Source organism: Lynx rufus, unplaced genomic scaffold (assembly GCF_022079265.1).
Source record: "Lynx rufus isolate CCGP_SWC_20201006 ecotype Redwood Valley unplaced genomic scaffold, mLynRuf1.p SCAF_27, whole genome shotgun sequence".
Taxonomy (NCBI): Eukaryota; Metazoa; Chordata; class Mammalia; order Carnivora; family Felidae; genus Lynx; species Lynx rufus.
In genome coordinates this window covers 1,117,742-1,139,423 of record NW_025814842.1, presented here as the reverse complement: position 1 = coordinate 1,139,423, position 21,682 = coordinate 1,117,742, and the positions used below count along the sequence as shown (strand labels likewise).

General features: G+C 66.4%; 3 protein-coding genes across 3 annotated transcripts in view; 2 read left to right on the top strand and 1 right to left on the bottom strand.

Moving 5' to 3' along the window:
- Positions 1-321: 321 nt before the first annotated feature.
- LOC124519316 (basic proline-rich protein-like) lies at positions 322-3,474 on the top strand. The gene is made up of 2 exons (XM_047089478.1): positions 322-1,021; positions 3,326-3,474. Exons 1-2 carry the CDS (start codon positions 322-324, stop codon positions 3,472-3,474), a joined length of 849 nt encoding a protein of 282 aa, XP_046945434.1.
- Positions 1,015-3,438, bottom strand: LOC124519315 (proline-rich extensin-like protein EPR1). The gene is made up of 2 exons (XM_047089477.1): positions 3,349-3,438; positions 1,015-2,975 (listed from the first exon to the last, which is right to left on the bottom strand). The coding sequence occupies exon 2, from the start codon at positions 2,175-2,177 to the stop codon at positions 1,113-1,115; it is 1,065 nt and encodes a 354-aa protein (XP_046945433.1). The 5' UTR covers positions 2,178-2,975; positions 3,349-3,438; the 3' UTR covers positions 1,015-1,112.
- Positions 3,475-7,861: 4,387 nt separating the features above from the next.
- INTS1 (integrator complex subunit 1) overlaps positions 7,862-21,682 on the top strand; it is a 29,601-nt gene continuing 15,780 nt past the window's right edge. Inside the window, 18 exon segments of the mRNA XM_047089223.1 lie at positions 7,862-8,175; positions 8,710-9,000; positions 11,330-11,526; positions 11,613-11,750; positions 12,021-12,180; positions 12,336-12,441; positions 12,554-12,740; positions 12,826-12,971; positions 13,071-13,212; positions 14,013-14,189; positions 14,713-14,821; positions 15,427-15,547; positions 15,903-15,980; positions 16,517-16,674; positions 17,217-17,313; positions 20,089-20,180; positions 20,345-20,405; positions 21,329-21,526. Coding sequence (XP_046945179.1) covers positions 8,118-8,175; positions 8,710-9,000; positions 11,330-11,526; positions 11,613-11,750; positions 12,021-12,180; positions 12,336-12,441; positions 12,554-12,740; positions 12,826-12,971; positions 13,071-13,212; positions 14,013-14,189; positions 14,713-14,821; positions 15,427-15,547; positions 15,903-15,980; positions 16,517-16,674; positions 17,217-17,313; positions 20,089-20,180; positions 20,345-20,405; positions 21,329-21,526 — 2,516 coding nt within the window. The 5' untranslated portion in view covers positions 7,862-8,117.

Sequence of the window (21,682 nt, the reverse complement as noted above, 5' to 3'; positions counted from 1 at the left end):
CCAGAGGCTGCCTCCCCGGAGCTTCCGCTCGCTGCCCGGCCGAGTCTCAGATATCACACCGCTCGGCCCGGCTGCCAGGGCCCCGGCCTTCCTGGGCACTGGCAGAGCGGGGTCCCTACGGCCCCCTCGCACGCAGCCGTCCAGCCTCACCGCGGGGGCGTCTCGCGGGCGGATTCCGGCGTCCCGTGCTCTGCAACGGACTGTTCGCTAGCAGAGGAAATTCCAGAAACCTCCGCCTGAGCGTAGACGGGTCTCCGAACTTGCCCCAGCGCCCCCTCCCCCCCAGCACACGGGCATCTAGGTCCTGATAACCGCTGACTCATGGCTTTGAGACTCAGGCACCAGACTGGTGGGGCTTCCGGCAGGGGTGAAGCAGTTTCTAAATTTAGTGGGCGAGGTAGTTGGGAACCGACCAGCGCCCCGGGGATCCCTGGGTCTCCTCTCCCCGTCCCCCCACCCAGAGTGCCGGGAAGGGCCAGGCCTGGGCTGGGGCTGGGGACGCTGACCGGCCCGGGCCCCTGCCCGGGGCCCCAGCTGCTTCCTGGCCCGGAGGCAGTTAGGCCACAGGCAGCTGCGGGCCCGCCACTCTCACCGTCTCCCCTGGGGGACTGGCAGGTCCCTGTTTACCTCCGTCCCTCCCTCACCCTGCGGCCACCCAGCCTGGCATTTCAGCTTCTGGGAGGAGCTGCCCGTCTGGTCCCTGCTGCAGGGAATGCCCCCCACCCCCCGGCCTTGGTGTCACCCGTACCACCAGTCGCCAGGTCAGGGCCAGGTGCGGGTACGGTTCTCGCCATGACCCTGGGACGCGGTAAAGATGGACGCGTCTGCCCCCCTGACGCGCCCCTCAGGCCTGTGCCAGCTCCTGACGCTCCTGGCTTCCCTGACCGGGACCTCGCCCTGTGGGTGCTGTTATTTGGTCCTGGCGGGTGGCCCTTGGATGCAGCAGGAGGCCGCAAGGACAGTGGTGCAGGCCGCCCACTGGGGGACGAACAGCGGTTCAGCAGTGACAGGAGGTTGTCAGGTGCCAGCTAGGTCCAGGGGCGTTGGGGCCGTGGGTGTGGGGGCGAAGGAAGAAGGCCACACGAGCAAAGACCGGTGATGGATAAGGGCGGCTATGGGAGGGGGGGCTCTGATGTGGGAGTGCAGGGGTGGGGCTTCTGTCGTGGGAGTGCGGGGGGGGGGCTCCTGACGTGGGGGGGGCAGCTCCTGACGTGGGAGTGGGGGGGCTCCTGATGTGGGGGGGCTCCTGACGTGGGAGTGGGGGGGCTCTGATGTAGGAGTGGGAGTGGGGCTCCTGACGTGGGGGGGCTCCTGACGTGGGAGTGGGGGGCTCCTGATGTGGGACTGCGGGGGGGGCTCCTGACATGGGGGGGCTCCTGACGTGGGAGTGCAGGGGTGGGGCTTCTGTCGTGGGAGTGCAGGGGGGCTCCTGATGTAGGGGGGGCAGCTCCTGATGTGGGAGTGGAGGGGGGCTCCCGACGTGGGAGTGGGGTCTCCTGACATGGGAGTGGGGGGGCTCCTGACGTGGGGGGGCTCCTGATGTGGGAGTGGTGGGGCTCTGATGTGGGGGGGCTCCTGATATGGGAGTGGGGGGCTCCTGACATGGGGGGGCTCCTGATGTGGGAGTGGGGGGCTCCTGACATGGGGGGGCTCCTGATGTGGGAGTGGGGGTGCTCTGATGTGGGAGTGGGGGGCTCCTGATGTGGGACTGCGGGGGGGGGCTCTGATGTGGGGGGGCTCCTGATGTGGGAGTGGGGGGGCTCCTGACATGGGGGGGCTCCTGATGTGGGAGTGGGGGTGCTCTGATGTGGGAGTGGGGGCCTCCTGATGTGGGACTGCGGGGGGGGCTCTGATGTGGGGGGGCTCCTGATGTGGGAGTGGGGGGCTCCTGACATGGGGGGGCTCCTGATGTGGGAGTGGGGGGCTCCTGACGTGGGACTGCGGGGGGGGCTCTGATGTGGGGGGGGGCTCCTGATGTGGGAGTGGGGGGGCTCCTGACGTGGGGGGCTCCTGACGTGGGAGTGGGGGGGCTCCTGACGTGGGAGTGGGGGGCTCCTGACGTGGGAAACAGCAAGAGCAGAGTCCAGAGAGCAGAGCCCCACGAGGCGCCGGCAGGTGGCAGCCAGGGACACACGCCCACGCTCCCCGGTCGGTGGCCCAACACTGTCGGGCCACATTTGGAAGTGGTCTTTGACGGTCTGAGTCAGGTGAGGGTCTGAGATCACCCTGGATCAGGGCGGCCCTCAGCCACTGACAGGACAGGGGAGACACGGACGCAGAGGCCACGGAAAGAGGCGGCAAGGGCTGGGGATGCCAGCTCCTCCCTGAGCGAGCGACGAGCGCCAGCTGCCGCCGGGGGCCGGAGGGACGCGGAAGGACCCTCCCCCGGAGCCGGAGGGGGAGCGCGGCCCTGACACCTTGACCTCCGACTCGGGGCCCCCCGCACCTACAGAGAATAATCCCCCAAGGTTTGGGCCTCGGTCTGCGGCGTTTGCCACGGCAGCCCCGGGACGCGACACAGTGCGTCTCAGGGAGGCACCTGTGTTGGCACCCACGGGAGGCCGTGGAAGGCAGACCCCTGGGCCCGGCCCAGGCCCCTGCACTCGGTTCTGGGACGGGGCCGCCTCAGAGTCCCCCGCGAGCCCTCCCCACCCCCCCCCCCCACGAACCGCGGCGGAGTCCGGGGTGCAGCTTCTGTGGCGGACGCAGTAGCAGAAGAGCAGCACGGCCTGCCGGGGGAGGGAACCCGGAGGGCTTCTCGGAGGAAGGGGTGGGGCTGGGAGGTTTTGAGGCAGAAGAGGGGCGTGTTTCCGGGGGTCCTGCAGGCAGCACGCGGTGTCCTGGGCGGGGAGGTCTGCAGGACCTGGGCAGAGGCGGTCCCCCTGCGCCCGGACCCTGGGACCCCCCACGGGCGAGCTTCTTCGTCAAAGAAAACCGCCTCCAGGGTGGTCAAGCCAGAGCCTGCGTCTCCAATCCTGGGTCAGAGGTCAGAGGTCGGGCACAGCCCAGTTTCTCCCATCTCCCCCCGCACGCGGTCGGCACTGGGCAGAACCTCGGCAGACTCGGGAGTCTGGCTCTGCTTTGGCCCTTCTTGCCCTCCTCCCGGCCCCTGCCGCCCGCAACGGCCCAGCTCCGCCCGCCCGGGGAAGCTTGGAGGAGGCTCTTCCCCTGCGCTCCCCGGGGCAGCCTGGAGGGGGGGGGGGAAGCTGGCAGCCGTCAGCGGTGGGAGCAGACGCTCAGCCCCAGCCCCCTGCCCGGGGCTCGCCCGGCACCTGCCCCTCTCCCGTGACCTGCCTCCCCTCCGTCTCTCCTCCCACCCGCCCAGCCCAGCCGTCTGCACCAAACAACCTCCACACTCGGTGGCTTCGAAAAGTAAGGACAAGCTTCGCTCACGATGGAGTCCCGTCAGAAGACGACAGGCCAGCCTCGCGGGACCCCACTGTCCAGATCTGGAGTGTGTCGTGCCTGCGATAAATAATGATAGCGAAGGATCGAATTTGCTGGATGAGGGATCCACAGTCCGTCCTCAGGGGAAGGTCATGGGCCAGCGCCGGGGGCGGGGGTGGGGGGGGAGGGGAGGGGAGGGCAGCTCTCCCCGACATAGGACCAGGACGCGGGAGGACGAGACAAGCACAAAAGCGCCTCCCGCCAACTGTGGTCATCGTGACGGCGTCGGGCACAGGTCAGCAGGGAAGCTGAAACGGAGTGGCTGAACGTCTGGAGGGTGAAAGACGGGAGAAATCCAGCAGACACCCCTCGAACCAAGTAATCAAGTTATTGCCAGGAGCGAGATAAGTTACGCTTAAGGTCACGTGACTACCGATGGGGAAGAAGTTCGCGTCTCGGCACTATCCCTGCCAGAAATGTGTAACCTGAGCCTAATTGTGAACCAGCAGACAAGCCCGAACTGGGGGGAATTCTACACAGTAACGGGCCTGGACCCTTCCAAAATGTCAATGTCGGGGCACCTGGGTGGTTCGGTCAGTTGAGTGTCTGACTCTCGATTTCTGCTTAGGTCACGATCCCAGGGTGGTGGGATCGAGTCCTATGTTGGGCTCTGCACTGAGCATTGAGCCTGATTGGCATTTTCTCTCTCTCTCTCTGCCTTCCTTCCCAGCTTGCTCTCTCTCTCGCTCTAAAATTAAAAGAAAGAAAGAGAGAAAGAAAGAAAGAGAGAAAGAAAAAAGCCAATGTCGTGAATTACCCAGGAGGGCTCAGGGACTATTCCAGAAGAAAGGCTACAAGGGTGGGGGTGGGGGTGGGGGGATAGGGCCATGGAACGCAATGCAGAATCTTGGATTGTCTCTGCCCTAAAGATATTGCTGGAACAGTGGATGGGGGCTTGGTAAAGCCACAGATTAACGAAAAGCATTGCTTCGATGTTAACGTCTTGATGTTGACAATAGCGTGTTATTGCATAAGACAATTCCTTGTTTTCAGGAAATACACACTCAAGCGTTTCCGGGTGAAGAGGAATCTTCTGCTACTCGTTCTTAAATGGTTCAGGGAAAAATTACGAATGGATGGAGAGAAAGGAATAGAGCAGAGACAATGTTCAGGGATTCAGGATGAAGGCTGTCTAGTACTCGGTACTATTCTTGCAAATTCTGACGACACGTCCCCCGACTTGTTTTAAAGGATTCCTTTTTTGTTGTTTATTTATTTTGGGAGAGAGAGAGAGAGAGAGAGAGAGAGACAGAGCATGCAAGTGAAGGCGGGGCAGAGGGAGACAGAGAATCCCAGGCAGGCTCTGTGCCATCAGTGCAGAGCCCGATGTGGGGCTTGAACCCACGAATCGGGAGATCATCATGTGTGCTGAACCCCAAGTTGGACACTTACTGAATGAGCCACCCGGGCGGCCCTCAAATTTTATTTAGGCTTCAGGGGCTTAAAAGAACAACGGTCACCACCTTGCTCGAGGGTCTGCACTCTGGGCAGGGCAGCAGCGGTGGTCTGTCTCTGCACCCCCCCCCCCACCCCGGTCAGGTGGCACAGTGGCTGAGTCACAGCTTGGAGCTCAGCAGGAGCGGCGGGCGGGTTCCAGGAGCCGCCATCCCAGCAACGGGGAGGGAAGCGGGCACGGCAGGCTCCAAGGCGGGCACAGAGGCTGGCGTCTCAGACAGCTTTGTTTCAAAACCTCACTGCCCTCCAAAACCACGTAACTGTGTGAGAACAAGGGAACGCTAATCAGCAGGATTGTAATAATTGCTTCGCAAAGCGTACATACATCAAACGTCGCACGTCGCACCTTAAATACCCACAAGTTTTGCCAATGATACATCAGTGAGGTTGGAGAAAAATAAGTTTTTCCTGGCTCTTTTCTCGATAACTGTATTGGGCTACAAACCGTAACATTTACCATTTTGAGGTGTATGATTTGGAGGCTTCTGGTGTTTTCACGCGTTGTACATCCAGAGCCACCCTCAAATTCCAGGCGTTTCTATCACCTGGAGAGAAACCCTGTGCCCGCTCAGCAGCACCCCCCCCCCACTGCCCTCCCCACCCCCAGCGCCCGCTAATCTGCCTTCCGTCTCTGGGGATTTGCCCGTCCTGGGTTTTTCGTATCAATGGAACCAGACAATGTGTGGTCTTTTGTGCGTGGCATGTTTTCGAGCTTCTTCGTGCCGTGGATCGTGCTTCCTTCCTTTTTATGGCTGAAGAGTATTCCACCATGGGGACAGACCACTCTCTGCTCATCCGCTCATCTGTTGCTGGACGTTTGTTTCTACCTTCTGCCTGCTGTGAACAGTGTCGCCGGGAACACGGGTGTGCGAGGCGTTTATCTGAGCATTTCCAGTCCTCTGGGGTGCACGCTCGGGAGCACTCTGGCAGGGCCCCGTGGCAGCCCGGTCCCTTCCCGCCGCCGGGCCACATCTTGGCCAGCACTTGTTGGTGTCTGTCCTCGCCGGGTGCAGCGGCCGCCCTTCCGCTCTGAGCCCTACTCCGTGCCCACGCTGAGGACCGAGGACCAGGCGGTGACCCTGTCCTCCCAGCCCACGCACAGGGCGCCGGCCCGGGGTCCTGGTGTTCCCGCAGGGCAGGGACTGAACGTGGGGGGGGCTGCGGGCTGCCAGGCCTCCGGCGGCCTCTGCACTGTGAGTCACGGCCACCTGCTGGAATGAGGGCCCACGTCCCTCTCCCACCCCAGAAAAGCAGGTGCGCTCCTGCTGTGGGCAGAAGGAGGGCTTCGGACGGGGTCTCGGCTGCGGTGGCTACGGCGTGGTACCAGGTGGGGGCCAAAGAGCAAACATTTCCTCATCGTGGTCCTGGAGGCCGGGAGTCCAAGATCCGGGTGCCGCAGCCCTGGTGTCTGGTGGGAGCCCGCCTCCCGGCTTGCAGACGGCGCCTTGTCGGGTCCTCATCTTGGGGGGCTGGGGAAGGAGTGGGGGAAAAGTCTCCCAGCTCCGGGCGCTTCTTATAACGGCACCAATCCCAGGACCAGGGCTCCACGCTCCAGCCCTGGCCCTTAGAGCCTTCCCCTGCTGAGGGCAGGGCCCGGGCTGCCAAGCTCCCGGGACCTGCCGGCCGCTTCCTGGGGCCCGTGGTTCTGAGTAAGGACAACGACCACGGCAGGGAGCGTGGCACCTCTTTGGGGGGGGGGGGGCGCTACGGGGCACCGGGCACCTCCCGTGGGCTTTCTGAGTTACACCCTCCACTGCCCTTGGCAAGGTGACCCCACTGCTGCCTCCCTCCCCTGGCAGAAGGGCCCCCACTGGCCACGCCAGGGGGCACGGCTCTGGGCTCCCAGTAGGGCCCCTCCCCATGACAAAGGATCCTTGCTCGTGCCTGCTGTGCCCGCTGGTTCTACCAGCCACCGCTGACAGAGGGACCCCCGGTGGGGCCAGCAAGGCCCCTGCCCCCTGCTTTAGAGCGTTCGCTAAACGGCTTGCAGTGGTGAGCCCTCCTGTGTCCCTCTGAGACACACGTGGGGACCCACAGCCATTCCTGTGAACGTGACCGTCACGAGGGTGGGCCCGTCTCCCCCGTCCGGTCACTGCCCGCCTGCGGACACAGCTGGCTACGCGTCCACACTGACTGACCGCCCTTTGCAGGTCTTCACCTGGGCCGCACTGCCTCCTCCTCCCCTGAGGCTCGGCCCTTCCCTACCTGCGGCCGCCACTGAGGAAGGTCCCTTAACCGCAGACCGCTGCTTTGCCAAAGCTCAGGCCCGGTAGGAGCGCCTCGCTCGGGGTTCCCACGGCCTGTCCCTTCACGCCAGGCCGCCCACTCTACAGAGGAAGGCACCTGGCTGGCCAGTGAGACTGCGGGCCGGGCGGTCGCTCCGGCCTCGTTCGTGCGTGGTGCAGGGTGGGACTGCGACCGGAGACCCGAGGACTGTACGGTGACCCCTGATAGGAGGGGGGCCGTGGGGTTTCGTCGCCATGGAGCCTCACCCCGGGAGGGTGGACACGTCCTCTGCCATCAAAAGGCCTGGGAGAGGCAGCAGAGCCCCACTGTGCGGGCGGGGAAACTGAGGCTGGGATCCCCGCTGCAGACGTGCCTGCCCATTCGCAGCCCTGGGCTCCCTCTTCGACCCAACGCGGGCATCCCAGAAACCTGGCCTCTGACAGCCAAACGGGAGGGCAGGACCCTGAAGGTGCAGCACCTCCGGTTCCGAGTCCCCGCGACCCCCTCCCTGAACCGCGTCACCCTCACCTGCAGAGGGCACGTGCCACTCAGGTCGGCGGCGGCGAGGTTCGGCCGGCCTCCCGCCGCCAGAGGGCGCTGCAAGCACCGCGCAGGCGCCTCCCGCCCAACCCGTGCTGTTTTGCTTCCGGTTGTTCTGGAAGTCGTGGTGCCGAGGGTGGCAAGGGTGGCTTCCGGTTCCGGGACGGCCGTGGCTGCGGCGCCGAGGCGGTTCGCTGGGCGGGTGCTGTGTGGGCCGGGCCGCGGCTGCCGGCGGTACCGATCCCTCCCCGGCGGATCCGAGGCGGGGCCCGCGCGGCCCCCGAGTCGCTCCGTCCTGCGGGGCCGCGGCCCCTTCGCCCGCAGGCCCCAGCCCCGGACGGCCCGGGCGCGAATGAATGAATGAGCGAGCGAGGGGACGGCGGATCGGCGCCGGCCTTCTCCTCGGGTGACACCGCGGCGGCGAGGAGCAGCGCGGGGAGGGGGACAGAATGAACCGGGCCAAGCCCGCGACGGTCCGCAGGCCCAGCGCGGCGGCCAAGCCCTCAGGTGTGGGCTTCTGCCTGCGGCCCGGGTTCCCGGGCGTCGGGTCTGGAACGGTGTCCCTGGGCGGATGGGCCGGCTGCCACCGCCTCCGGGAGGCGGACTCCCTCTCGGGGCACACCCGAGGCTGCAGAGAAGCAGCTGAGGATCTCGCTGGCCGGGGGCGGGCGGCAGCACAGGCCGGAGCCGGGCTGCCTAGCGCTGTGGCCGGGCGCATGTGACTGCACGTCTCGGTGCCTCGTTTTCCTCCTCTGCAAAGCGAGAGGACGGGCGCCTGTGTCAGAATCTTGTTGGGACCAAGTGAGCCGACGCTCCCAAAGCAGGGGTCTGGTCTGGTCTGTAGTCAGCACCGCGTGACTGACCGCACCAGACCCTGCTCTGCCCTGGGCTTGCTGGCAACTGGTTTCTTGCCTGCCCTGCCGCTCGTCTGAGCCCCTCTGAGAAAGCGGGAGGTTGGAGTCCCTGTGCAGCATCCTCTCCCCGCCCCCCCCCCCCCCCCCTGTGTAAAGGTGCACGTGTCCCCATCTCCCCTCTCTGCAGGGCACCCTCCGCCGGGAGACTTCATTGCTCTGGGCTCAAAGGGTCAGGCCAATGAATCGAAAACGGCGTCCACCCTGCTGAAGCCTGCCCCTTCCGGCCTGCCTTCGGAGCGCAAGCGGGACGCCGCAGCCGCTTTGGCCGGTGCCTCAGCGCTGACCGGCCTCACCAAACGCCCCAAACTCTCCTCCACACCCCCTCTGAGTGCCCTGGGGCGCCTGGCTGAGGCTGCAGTCGCGGAAAAACGCGCTATCTCTCCATCGATTAAAGAACCGTCTGTGGTCCCGATCGAAGGTAAAGCCGGTGTCCGGACTTGGCGGAGAGCAGGCCCCACAGCTCGTCTGCCGGGGGCTCAGGAGAGGCCACTTCCAGGCTTAGCGTGGGTGCGGCACAGGCGGAAGGGTGGAGAGGAGTCTCTGCGAGTTTGTTCCCCAAAGCGCTTCTCACGCAGGCGCCTCCACCCGCCTCGAGCCGGCCAGCTCGTGACGGGGACGGAGACCGGGAAGTGTTAATGCGGGCTAGGGCTTGGCACAGGGGGGTCTCGGGCCCCGGCGTGCTGCAGGAGCAGGTGTCCACAGCGGGCGTGTCGCTGCAGTGAGCCTCAGCGGCCTTCCCTGAGGTTAGGGTGACCCACGGTTCGGGATCCTTACCCGTGAAGCGCGCCCAGCTTGTGCCCGTGCGCCGTCTGCTGGGAAGCGGATGGGCTTCGCTCTCTCTGCTCTTGAGCCCCTCTGCGGGGGCTGGCTTGGAGTACGACCGGCCGCACTGCCAGCCACTATGCCCCGTGAGCAGCTTCTGCCCTTGGCTCGCCTCCGCTCTGGGCACTGGGGGTCAGCGGTCACCGAGGCAGACCAGAGGGGGCCCTGTGTTCTGGGGAGTCCCCCTCTGCCCGCGCTTCAGTGATCCTCGCCAACGGGGCAGGAAACGCTACGACGGGAACGTCAAGAGAAAGTTCGTTAGTTCTGTTATTTACAGAAAGGCTTTGAGCTGCGCGCATCCGAGATCGCTCCTGCTTTTCTGGGCCACATTCCCAGCGATTAACTTTAGCTGCTCCACGAGGCCACGTAGATCAGATCCGTCAAATAGCCAGCCAGCCCCAGGTTTGGAACACACAGGTACTCACGTGACAGTGTTGGCAGAGAGAAGCCTCACGAGGGAACTGTAAGGTGCAGGTGAGCCTTAAAGGCTGGCTAGGATCTCGACAGGTGCTCGAGGATGTTGGGGAGTAAACCGCCAGGCAGAGGCCTGCATTCCGGAGAGGAAAGCGTGCCGGGAACGGGCTAGGTCCCGGCAGCGCACGGGGCGAGAATCGAGGCTGGCCGCCGGAGAGATGCTTGTGCCTGATTCGGTTGGCGGTAGGGAGCCCTGGGGCATGGGGAGCAGAAGGCACAGCTGGGGCCAGCTGCGCTCTGGGAGACGAGTCAGGCCTCCAGTCCAGGCCCGAGCCTCGCGGGGCGGCAGCCCCCCGCCCCGAGACGCCCTCCCCTGGCAGCGAGGGCAGGCGGACACCAAAAGCGCACACAGGGCTGAGGCTCCTGCCCGGGCCACGGCTCTCCCAGTTAGTAGCCGCGCGTCTCCCGTAAACGGTGGTTCTGGAGAGCAGGTGGAATGCGGTGTGGAAAGCATATCCTGAGCGATGAGGCACTTTGCAAACAGGAGGCCGCACGTAGCTGTGCGTAGCCCCGGGCGTGGGGGACGTCAAGGTCTTCGGCGAGTCTGGCCCACCTGCCCTGCCCGCTCGTCCGCTGTCCTTGGCCCGCGGAAAGCCTTCAGTGAATATCACTGACTCTGTCCTCGTTCGGTGAACTCAGCAGTCGACAGCAGCGCCTCCCTCTGTGTGCTTGCGTATTTAAAGACAACCGGAAGGATCTCTCTGGTCAAAGCAGACGGCAAGGGGGAGTGGGGGACACCTGGACCCGAGCGATAGCGGGTGGCGCCAGGAGAAGGCGTGGTGGCCCCAACATGCTTTCGGGAGGCACGCTTAGCGAGGCCGCCGCTGACTGTGCGGGGAGGTTGGCGTTCGGAAAGAGGGAAGGACTGAAGACATGGCGGACGTGAACACGGGGGACAAGGTCAAAACCCAAAAAGGGTGCTTTGCGGAGACTGTTAAGGCAGAACCCCCCCCCCCCCCCCCGGCAGGCCAGGTCTGGGGAGAGGGCAGGGGCGTGGTCAGCGGCGGTGGGAGGAGACCCCCAGAGAAGCAGCCGCAGTTAGGAAAGTCGACAGTGCGAACCGCGTTGGGTCAGTCGATTGGAAGACTTAGAAAAAGTTGGCTCGTTTCTAGAAAAACGTATTCTGGGAGCGGGTAATTCCAGGGTAGCCGTGCGGGACGTGGTAGCCAGTCACCTGGAGGTGACGGGGCCGGCGCTCTGAGGCTGTGGGGCACTGCCCCTGCTGCGGGCCGTCGCTGGCTGGGTCGGCCCCGTGAGCCCAGCGGCTCCTGCCCTGCTCCCGTCCTGGCGGTTACTGTTGTCCTTCTTGGAGAAGGGGCAGCCACAACACAGCCCCGAGACCCCGCTTGCTGGGTTTCAGCCCTGTCGTCCCGTGTCTTGGGGTGGGGACCCCAAAGGTGGGTTCCGCTTGTGGCCGACCGCCCTGACAGGGCCCTTCCTGTGCCTGCCAGTCCCGCCCTCGGTGCTGCTGGACGAGATCGAGGCCGCTGAGCTGGAGGGCAACGATGGCCGCATCGAGGGGGTGCTGTGTGGGGCCGTCAAGCAGCTCAAGGCCACCCGGGCCAAGCCAGACGGCGCGCTGTACCTGAGCCTCATGTACCTGGCCAAGATCAAGCCCAACATCTTTGCCACAGAGGGTGTCATCGAGGTGAGGGCTGTGGGAGGGAGGGGACGGGCCCCGGCGCCCTCCTGCCCCCCTGCCCCCCTCCCCTGACGGCGCACCGCCTCCCGCAGGCTCTGTGCAGCCTTCTGCGGCGCGACGCCTCCATCAACTTCAAGGCCAAGGGGAACAGCCTGGTGTCCGTGCTGGCCTGCAGCCTGCTCATGGCTGCGTACGAGGAGGACGAGAACTGGCCTGAGATCTTTGTTAAGGTGAGGCCGCCTCTTCTGGGAGCTCAGCGCGGCTCCGGGAGCAGGAAGGGGCAACACTGAGTGCGCGCTTGCCGGAGGCTGGATATCTAACGGCCTGGGGCGTCTCCCCTGTGCGGGCCGCCGCGGGGTGGGGGTGGGGGTTCGCCCTGGGAGCCCCCCCCCCCCCCCCCCCGCCCTGCCCAGGGAGCTGGGACATCGGGGGAGCGGTGGAGGGCAGGCAGAAGCGAGCTGCCCGCTGGGGCACGGAACGTGGACGTGTGTCGCGTGCAGGTGTACATCGAGGATTCCCTGGGGGAGCGGATCTGGGTGGACAGCCCGCACTGCAAGACATTCGTGGACAACGTCCAGACGGCGTTTAACACCAAGATGCCCCCCAAGAGCATGCTTTTGCAGGGGGAGGTGGGGCGCAGCGGCGGGGATCTCAGTGCTGGTGAGAGACACCGGTGGCCGGGCCGGGGAGAGGACGGAGTTCCCGTGAGGGAAGGGCTGGGGTCGCCTCCCTCCGCAGAACCCGGTGTGGGCAGGGGTGGGTGCTCGTGGGACGGCTGGGGGGAGGGGGGTGTCCACGGGTGGCTCTGTGCGCAGGCGGCAGCCCTCACCCCTCGCTCACGGAGGAGGAGGACAGCCAGACGGAGCTCCTGATCGCCGAGGAGAAGCTCAGCCCCGAGCAGGAGGGCCAGCTCATGCCCAGGTAGGCGCCCCGTGCGGCCCCCGGCGGCAGGGCCCGCGGGCGGCCGGGAGGCAGACGGGGTGGGCCCGTGAGGAGAGCCGGCCCTCCTTCCTTCCTCCCCGCTCTGGCCTAGGTACGACGACCTCACAGAGAGCGTGGAGGAGTACGTCCTCGACATGCTCCGCGACCAGCTCAACCGGCGCCAGCCCATCGACAACGTCTCGCGGAACCTCCTGCGGCTGCTCACCTCCACCTGCGGGTACAAGGAGGTGCGGCTGATGGCCGTGCAGAGGCTGGAGATGTGGCTCCAGAACCCCAAGGTGAGGGCGGGGAGCCCCCCTCCTGGGTCCTGTGGGTGCCGAGCTGTGTGCGAGGCTGACGGGGACCCCCCCCACGTCCCCGCAGCTGACCAGGCCAGCCCAGGACCTGCTGATGTCCGTGTGCATGAACTGCAACACGCATGGCGTCGAGGACATGGACGTCATCTCCCACCTGATCAAGATCCGTCTCAAGCCCAAGGTTCTCCTCAACCACTACATGCTGTGCATCAGGTGCGGCCCTAGTGGGAGCGAGGAGGGCGGCGGGAGGGCAGGGTGGCGGGGGGGCGGCCGCAGTCCGCATCAGGGCCCCTTGGCTCGGCTCGTGTCCAGGGAGCTGCTGAGCGCGCACAAGGACAACTTGGGCACCACCATCAAGTTCGTGGTCTTCAACGAGCTCTCCAACGCGCGGAACCCCAACAACATGCAGATCTTGTACACGGTGCTGCAGCACAGCTCGGAGCTGGCGCCGAAGGTAGGGCGCTGTGCGCGGGGCGGCCTGGCGCTCGCGGGCAGGAGAGCGGCCCCTGGCGTGGGGGCTGCCTCGGCCCGGGAGCCCCACGCCGGACTTGGGGGCTCCGGGCTGCACGACCGGGCATCTGGGCGGAGCCGGCGGTGTGGTGCAGAGCCGCGGGGGAGAAAGCCCTGGAAGGGGACAGAGGGCCCAGTGAGCCACGGTCGCTCCCGATCTCGGGTCAGTTCCGGAGCAGGTGCGGCCGTGTCACGGGACTCTTCCTTAGAAGCTAAAACCGGATTCGTTCCGGAGGGGGCGGCACCGAGGCCTAACAGACACCGCCGTTTGCAAGCGAAGGCCCGTCCGGCCGCCCGAGGGGTGGTCTCTCCCAGTGGGGCAGGCGTCTGTGGCGCTGCGCAGCTCTGCGAGCCCCTGGGATCCCAGGGTGCTTTGGGAGAGCGAGAGCAGTTGCTGTTGTTAAGGGAATGGGCTAGGCTTGGAAACAGCTGTGTGCAGGGTGGCCGGTAGGCGAGGCCCCTGTTGTCACGACCGCTCCTTCGTCCTCGTGGCCTGCGGTGCGGCATGAGGGGGGCTGGGCCGGCTGAGCCAGCGCGTTCATCCCTGAAGCTCGGCTGCCGCGGTGGGGACCGCGTCTTGGTCCATCCCCCCCTCCGTGCGCTCCAGGGAATCGGGCGGGACGTTTTCCCGGAAGGGTTCTGGGAAGCTTCCCGCAGGACGGAGGGAGCCCTGAGAGCAGGCCTGGGGCGGAAGGAAACTGATGGCGGTGGGGAGTGACCCCACGTGCCCCTCTCTCTGTGCAGTTCCTGGCCATGGTGTTCCAGGACCTGCTGACCAACAAGGACGACTACCTGCGGGCCTCGCGGGCCCTGCTCCGCGAGATCGTCAAACAGACCAAGCACGAGGTCAACTTCCAGGCCTTCTGCCTGGGGCTCATGCAGGAGCGCAAGGAGGCCCCGTACCTGGAAATGGAGTTCAAGGTGCCGCCGCTGTCCCCTCGGCTGCCGCGCGCGGCCACCTCTCGGGCCGTCTGTGGTTGGCGCCCCGTGTGCCCGGCGGCCGGCCCCAGAGGGCAGCACGGGTCACGTTCTGTGCCTGGCCGCATGTGGGCGACCTCCCGGCTCGGCGTGCGGGCGGGTGGGGGGGAGCCGAGGGGCAGTGTGCCCAGGAAGCCGGGGCCGCGGTGACGTGTTTGTGAGGGGGCGCGTGGTCTGCTCCAGGGAGATTTTAGACTTTGGGGGGTGGAGGGAGATGATGGGGAAGAGGGGGATGGGGGCAGGTGGCGGAGGGCCTCGAGGGCCACGTGGCAAGTTGGCAGCTTTGTTGGCTGAACCTTCTTCCCGCGTGTGACCAGGCCCTGGTCCCCAGACCTCCTCCCGCTGGCCCTCGCAGGGCACAGGGTCCCGGGGCGTCCTCCTGTCCTGCCGCCTGTGTACGGGGGCTTGAGCGAGGCCCCCCGGGCACAGGCCCTTCCAGAGCACAGACCTTGCCCTGTGCCTGCAGGAGCGCTTTGTGGTGCACATCACAGACGTGCTGGCGGTGTCCATGATGCTGGGCATCACGGCCCAGGTGAAGGAGGCTGGTGTCGCCTGGGACAAAGGGGAGAAGAAGAGTAAGGACCCGAAACAGGCCCGACTCCGCTCGGGTCACGGGTGGGGACAGCAGGGTGGCAGCGGCCGCTTCTGGGGCTGCAGGCCGTCCCCCGAGGCCCAGCAGACCTGCCCCAGGAACCCTGGGGACCCGGGGGCTTCCTGGGGGCGGCTCCCGGAAGCTGCGCCCGCCTGGTCTCTGGCTGGGTCGCCTGCTCGCTCGAATTGCGGTCTCCCTCACTTCAAGCGTGCCCTGCGGCCAAGGACGGGAGGGGAGCGGGGCGGTGCTGGTGAACTCGGCCTGGTTTGGTTCGTCACGAACCCTGCTGGAAGCCTGGTGCGGACACCTTTCCGGTGATTACCTTAGCGAGGTTGTGAAGAATTCGAGGGGTGAAATCATTTGGAATTTGAGACCTCGTTGGAGTTTTCCTCCACGCGCTGGAGGCTTGTGCGGCGCTCCCTGTGGGTTCTTCCAGCCGCATCGGGGTGCCCCGTCCACCTCTGTGTCCCTCTCCGTAATCCTTGGGTGGGTGCGGCTGGGATGCTCCGAGTGTCCGCCAGGCCCGCCTTGAACCCGGCCCCTCCGGCCGCCGTGCAGGCGGGCCGTGATCCCGCGTGTCCTTTTCAGACCTCGAGGTGCTGCGCTCCTTCCAGAACCAGATCGCCGCGATCCAGCGGGACGCCGTGTGGTGGCTGCACACCGTCGTCCCGTCCATCAGCAAGCTCGCCCCCAAGGACTACGTGCACTGGTACGGGCCCGGCTCGCGCCGCTTGGACGACGCTCCGGAAGGCCCCGCAGCCCCTTCCCTGGGCTCGGCCAACAGGAGGCAGCTGTCCCTTGAGCGGGGGACACGGGCTCGCCTGGCGGTGTCGGGGCTCAGGCGGAGCCTGCCGCCGTGAGGGCGGAGGCGGGGTCCTGTCTGGCCAGCCTCGCTGGGGGCTGGGGGGGGGGGGGGCTGCGGGAGGCTCTGGAAGACGCCACGGGAGCATCCGCCTCGAGTGGGCAGCTTCCGCACCCGCGGGGGACGCGTCTTTCTGGGGCCTGGCGGGGTGGGGGGAGCTCGCCGGGTCCCCGCGGCCCGACAGCTCGTCTGTCCCCCGCAGCCTGCACAAGGTGCTCTTCACGGAGCAGCCAGAGACCTACTACAAGTGGGACAACTGGCCACCCGAGAGCGACCGCAAGTGAGCATACGCGCTGTGTGTGCAGGGGGGGCTGGGGGCGGGGCGGTCGGCCCCCCTCGAGCACACCCCGTGCCTCGTCTCCTTGCGGATCCCAGCCCCGGCGTGCTGTCCGCTCCCAGGGGGTCAGCCGGCCACGCTCCCCGGGTCAGTGTCACGGCCCCGTCTCCCCGGGTCCAGGGCCACCCTGCCCTGCGTGTCCCCCGTGCCCCAGCTGTCTCTTCACCACCGGGCCCCCGCTGCCCCGTCGGCTCGCTCGTCCCCTGCCTCCTGTGCCCTGTGCTCTCCTCGGGCCGCACTTCAGCGGGTGGTGGGCGGTGCCCTGTGTGTTTGTGCCACTGGGGGCGAGGCGCCTCCTCCCATTCTTCCCTGGCGCGGCCGGGCCTCGCCCACAGGGGCCTCCGGAGCGAGGGGAGAGGGGAGGGGGGAGGGGGGGGCTGCCCTCTTCCCCGTCCAGCCGGGCCTCGGAGCCGGGGCTCTTCCTTCCCGTGGGCACGTGCAGCCCCCGCCGAGCCCACCCCTGCCTGCTCTGCCCGCAGCTTTTTCCTCCGCCTCTGCTCGGAGGTGCCCATCTTGGAGGACACACTGATGCGGATCCTGGTCATCGGGCTGTCCCGGGACCTCCCGCTCGGGCCCGCGGACGCCATGGAGCTTGCCGACCACCTGGTGAGGCGGGCCGCAGCCGTGCAGGCCGACGGTGAGGGTCCCCGCAAACTCTGTCCGGGCCCCCCCCTCGGTGGCGGCCTCCACCGCCCCGCTCGGGCGGGCCTGCCTCCACGGTTGCAGCCGGGCGTCCGCTCCTCCCCGTGGCCCCGGGCTCGCCGGGCCCCACCGGTCTCCGGAGTCGGGGATCGGGCAGAAGGTTCGCGCCTTCCGTGGCGACGTACCGCCCGCCGCTTCTGGAGCTGCCCTGGGACCTGCGCACGTTGTCCGTGCGTGTGATGAACCGAGGCCCCGTGCGGGCCGCCACCGTGGTCCCACGAACCCCGCTCGCGAGGCGGGTGCCCCTCACTGCCGCCGGGCCGGCGTCTGACCCTCGGTGTGGCGGGCAGGCCCACGGTGCCCAGGGCGCCCGCGTCAGCCCCCGCCCGCCCTCGGCTTCTGGAGAGCTAGCCCCCGTCTGCGGGCTGTCTGTCCGTGGCCCAAACCCCGTGCCTCGGTGGCGCACCGCCACATCCCCCCCACCGCCCCCGGCACGCGGACGGGCTCCTGAACCTGCGCGTGGCTCTCGCGTTCCAGATGTGGAGGTGCTGAAGGTGGAGAGGGTCCAGCTGATCGACGCGGTCCTGAACCTGTGCACGTACCACCACCCCGAGAACATTCAGCTGCCCCCTGGGTACGGCGCCTCCCCCCGGCCGGGCTCCCGTCCGCCGCCCCCCCGCACCGGCCCGTCCGGCCTGCGGACGCCCGTGGGGCTGCACTGCCCCTGGCGGCCCCTGCCTCCCTGCCCACGCCTGCGCCCCGGGGACGCGCTCCCCTGCTCTGTCGTGTTGCTCTGTGCTCGGCGCGGACGCTCCCGCCCTGTTGGCTGACGCGCCTGCTCTTCCGCGTTTTCTCACGCGTCTTCTCGAGGGATCGTCCGCGTGTGCTTCACCCGCTTCGTGTTGCTGACGCGTTGGTTTTAGTAAATTCCCGGATGGGCCGCCATCGCCGCAGGCCGGGCGAAGGACAGCTTTGCCCCTAAAAGCCCGTACCCGGGAGCCGTCCCTGCCCCACCCCCACGCTGCCTTAGGCAGCCGCTGATCTGCCCTCTGTCCCCGTGGCTGTGACTCTGGGGACACATCACGTAAACAGACGCACACGTCGTGACCTCGTGCGTCCCGCCTCTGTTACCGGGCAGCCCGTTTTCGAGGTTCACCCGCGTCGTGACGCTTAACCTGGGAGGCGCTGCTTCGGGTGGACGCCGCGTGGTGTTCACCGCCGTCGGGCGGTGGGCTTGCGGCTGCTCCCTGACCGCCGCGAACGCGCCAGCCACGTTCCTACCCGAGTGTTTGTGCACATGCGTGTTTCCGGTTCTCTTCGTGGGGGCTGGCTTACCTTTCCGGGGAGCTGCCAGGCCTCGCGGATCTCCGTTGCCAGCAGCCGTGCCCGCGGGCTGTGGTCCCGCCGTGTCCTCGCCGAGCTGTCAGCTGGCGCACGGTGGCACCGGGAGGTGGTGTAGATCCGCGCTTCCCCGACCACCCGGGGCGCCGAGGGTCTTCGTGCGCTCGTTGGCCGTTTGCACGTCTTCTCCGGAGAGGGGTTACTCGGGTTCTTTGTCCGTTATTGGGTGTTTGAATTTATGTTGTTGGGTTTTGGGAGTTCTTTATATATCGTGGACCTAGGCCCCGAACAGGTGACCTGCAGGTGGTTTTTCCTGTTCACGCCGTCAGCAGTGTCCTTGGAGACACGAGGAGACGGTGGCTTTTAATTCGGGGAAGGTCTAGCTCGTCTGTTCTTGTTCGGTTTTTTTGTACTCTTGTGTCATTTCTTTTCGTTGGTAAGTTTATTTTGAGACAGAAAGTAAGAGAATGTGGGGGGTGGGGAGGAGGAGCAGAAAGGGAGAAGACCGAGAACCCCGAGTAGGCTCCACACGGTCAGCACAGAGCCCGGAGCGGGGCTCGAACTCACGAACCGTGAGATCGTGACCTGAGCCTAATACAGGAGCCGGAGGCTTAACCGACTGAGCCACCCAGGCGCCCCTTACGTGTCATTTCTCATCCAGGATCGGGAAGATTTGCTCTGTTTTCCGGTTTCAGGTCTCGAATGTAGGCCTTGGATCCTCCGAGTTGGTTTTGTGCGTGGAGGGAGGCAGGGTCGAACTCCGTTCCGCCGTGGGTGGATGTGCACGCGTGGTGGGCCTGGGGCCTCAGCTCTGTCCCGCACAGGGATGCCCGATGACGTGGCCCCGCGTGTCTCTCTGCTGCCGCGTGGGCTTGGAGCCTTTCCCAGGAAACCGTTGCCCCACCCGGGGTCACAGGCCTTTCCTGTGTGTTCTCCTAAGAACTTCCAGGTTTTAGCTCGTAACGCTCGGGTCTGCGACCGTCCTGAGCTGATGGCAGTGTGGTGTCAGGGACGGGTCCGACTCCCCGCTCTTTCTCGAGGACGGCCAGCGGTCCCGGCGCCGTTTCTCGAAAAGACTGTCCGTTCTCCCATTGAAGGTTTGGTCGCCCTTGTCGGCGATCGGGTGACCACAGATGTGTGGGCTCTCCCACGCGTTCAGGCGGTCTGTGTGTCTGCCCGTGTCAGTAACACCCTGTCATCGTTCCCGTGGGTCGTGCTGAGGCTTGACATTGGGAAGTAGGACTCTTCTCGCTGCTCTTCCTCAAGACTCGTGGCTGTTCTGGGCCCTCGTGTTTCCGTGTGAATTTCCAGGTCAGCTTGTCCGTTGTCAGAGAAGAGCCATCCGGGATTTTGGTGGGTGTTGCTTTGAACAGGTAGATGACGTCGGGGAGCATGGCCACGCTGACAGCGTCTGGTCCACAGACGTGGGACGTCTTTCGTATCTTTCTGTTGCCGATGTTATCGGTCTCACGTGGGATTCACTTCTTTGTGTCTTGGGGTGCTGGTGCGCCCTGCTTCCCGACCTGATCGCTGTCCATCTCCCCGAGTCGGCTTCTCGGATCTGCTACTTTCTTAACGACGATTGTGCCGTTGCGTCACCTGGAACGTTCTGTCCTGCTACCTGAAAGAACCATAGTTTAGTCGTAAGCGTGTCGTCAGCATGACATTTCAGTCACAACGACGACTTCACGGTCTGTACAGTTGGAGACCAGGGTTGTTTCCGGCCCTCTGGTGGACACAAGACGAATGCTAACTAACACTGAGCTTTGCCGTCGCGACTGCCCTCGTCCCCACGTTGTAGACGGGACGCCGGGACTCGGCGACGCGCGGGACCTGTCCCGGGGCTCGGCCCCGGCGCGGGGCTCCGGGCAGCGTGGTGGTGGTCACCACAGTGCCCTTCCCGGGGATGCCGGTGTGGCGGGAGGACCAGACCCGGGGGTTTGCGATCTTTCGTTTCCTCGCTGGTCGGTCAGGAGGTCATCTCCGGGCCGTTCCACCCTGGGCAGGACCCATTCCCGTCACCGCCTTGCACGGCCGAGAGCGAGCCGTGGGTGTCCTTGCGTTTCAGGTACCAGCCTCCGAACCTGGCCATCTCGACCCTCTACTGGAAGGCGTGGCCCCTCCTGCTGGTTGTCGCGGCCTTCAACCCAGAGAACATCGGTGAGCCTCCCCTCCCTGGCGGGCTCGCGGTCGTCCCAGCTGGCCGTTGCTCTTTGTTCCTGTCGGGGCGTCGTGCTGGGGACCTGCAGCAGAGCCAGGCCGGGACCCAGGCGGGGCAGCGGGGCTGTGGGCTGGCCGCCACCTGCTCTCCTCTTGCTCCCTAGGCCTGGCCGCCTGGGAGGAGTACCCCACGCTGAAGATGCTCATGGAAATGGTGATGACCAAGTAAGTGGGCTCGCGCACCGCTGGGGCCAGGGCCCCGTCTGCGGGACGCTGGGAAGCGGAGCCGATCCCGGAACCCCGACTCGCTCCGAAGCACGTCCTCCGTTGCGCGGCCACTCGGGTCTCCTTTTCTTGCGGGCTTGAGTTTCCGAGTCTGGGCCCGCAAGCGTCAGCGTCCCCTCCCTGCCGTGGGCTGAGGAGGGAGTAGGATTGACGCGGGGCCTTGGCGGCCGAGGTTCTCCGGTGACGGCAGCGGGGGCAGGCCAGCTGACGGCCGGTGGCACTCCAGGAGCCGGTGGGGGTGCGTGGAGACCAGGGACGCGGTGGGCCAGGTGGTTTAACGGTTGCAGACGTGAACACGGCCTAGGGTCAGCTTGGGTGACCACCGCGTACGCACCGTGGTACGCGGGGACCAGGTGTGTGTGGCCCATTCTGAGGGGTTGTCCTGTGGCCGGTGCGGGGGCCCCAGGGACAGATCTGCCGTGAACGGCCATCACGGGTGGTGGGTCTGAGCTCGGCACGTGTGACAGCAGGCAGCTCGTGTATCTCAGAAAAGCCGCGGGTGCCTGTGGGAGCAGCCGGTCCACCTGCGACGCCCGTGGGCTGGAGACGCCTGCCCGTGGGGAGGGGATCTGGCGCGGGGTGAGCGGGTGTCCAGGATTCTGACACCCGTCGGGCCTGATTCTGGAGGTGGCCGGTGTGCTGTCCCGTGGAAGGAGAGCGGGTGGCCGGCGTGGGGGCTCCCTCCCAGAGGCCAGACCTGGCGGCGTTGCCGATGGCCCGGCCAGGCTCTCTGACGCGCTTGGTGGCCGAGGTCGTGCACAGGGCGGGGGCCTCGTGAGCCCCCGTGACCTTCTCTGTGCGCTGACTGGTGGCCGCGAGCCTCAGATGGGCAGGGCTCCGGGTTCTTCCTGTCTGGTCCCCAGTAACTACTCCTACCCGCCGTGCACGCTGACGGACGAGGAGACGCGGACGGAGATGATCAATCGGGAGCTGCAGACCTCCCAGCGGGAGAAGCAGGAGATCCTGGCGTTCGAGGGCCATCTGGCAGCCGCGTCCACCAAGCAGACCATCACCGAGAACAGCAGCCTTCTCCTGTCTCAGCTCACCAGCCTGGACCCTCAGTAGGTCGCCGCCCGGGTCCCCGGGGTGGGGGCGAGGCCGGTGGAGCAGCTCCTGGGCCTCTGCGCGGCGCCGGACCCTGGAAACGCCCTGGAAACGCCGAACACGCTGAACGCGCTCAGCGGCTGGGGGCGGGGCGGAGGAGCTGTCTGGCCCTC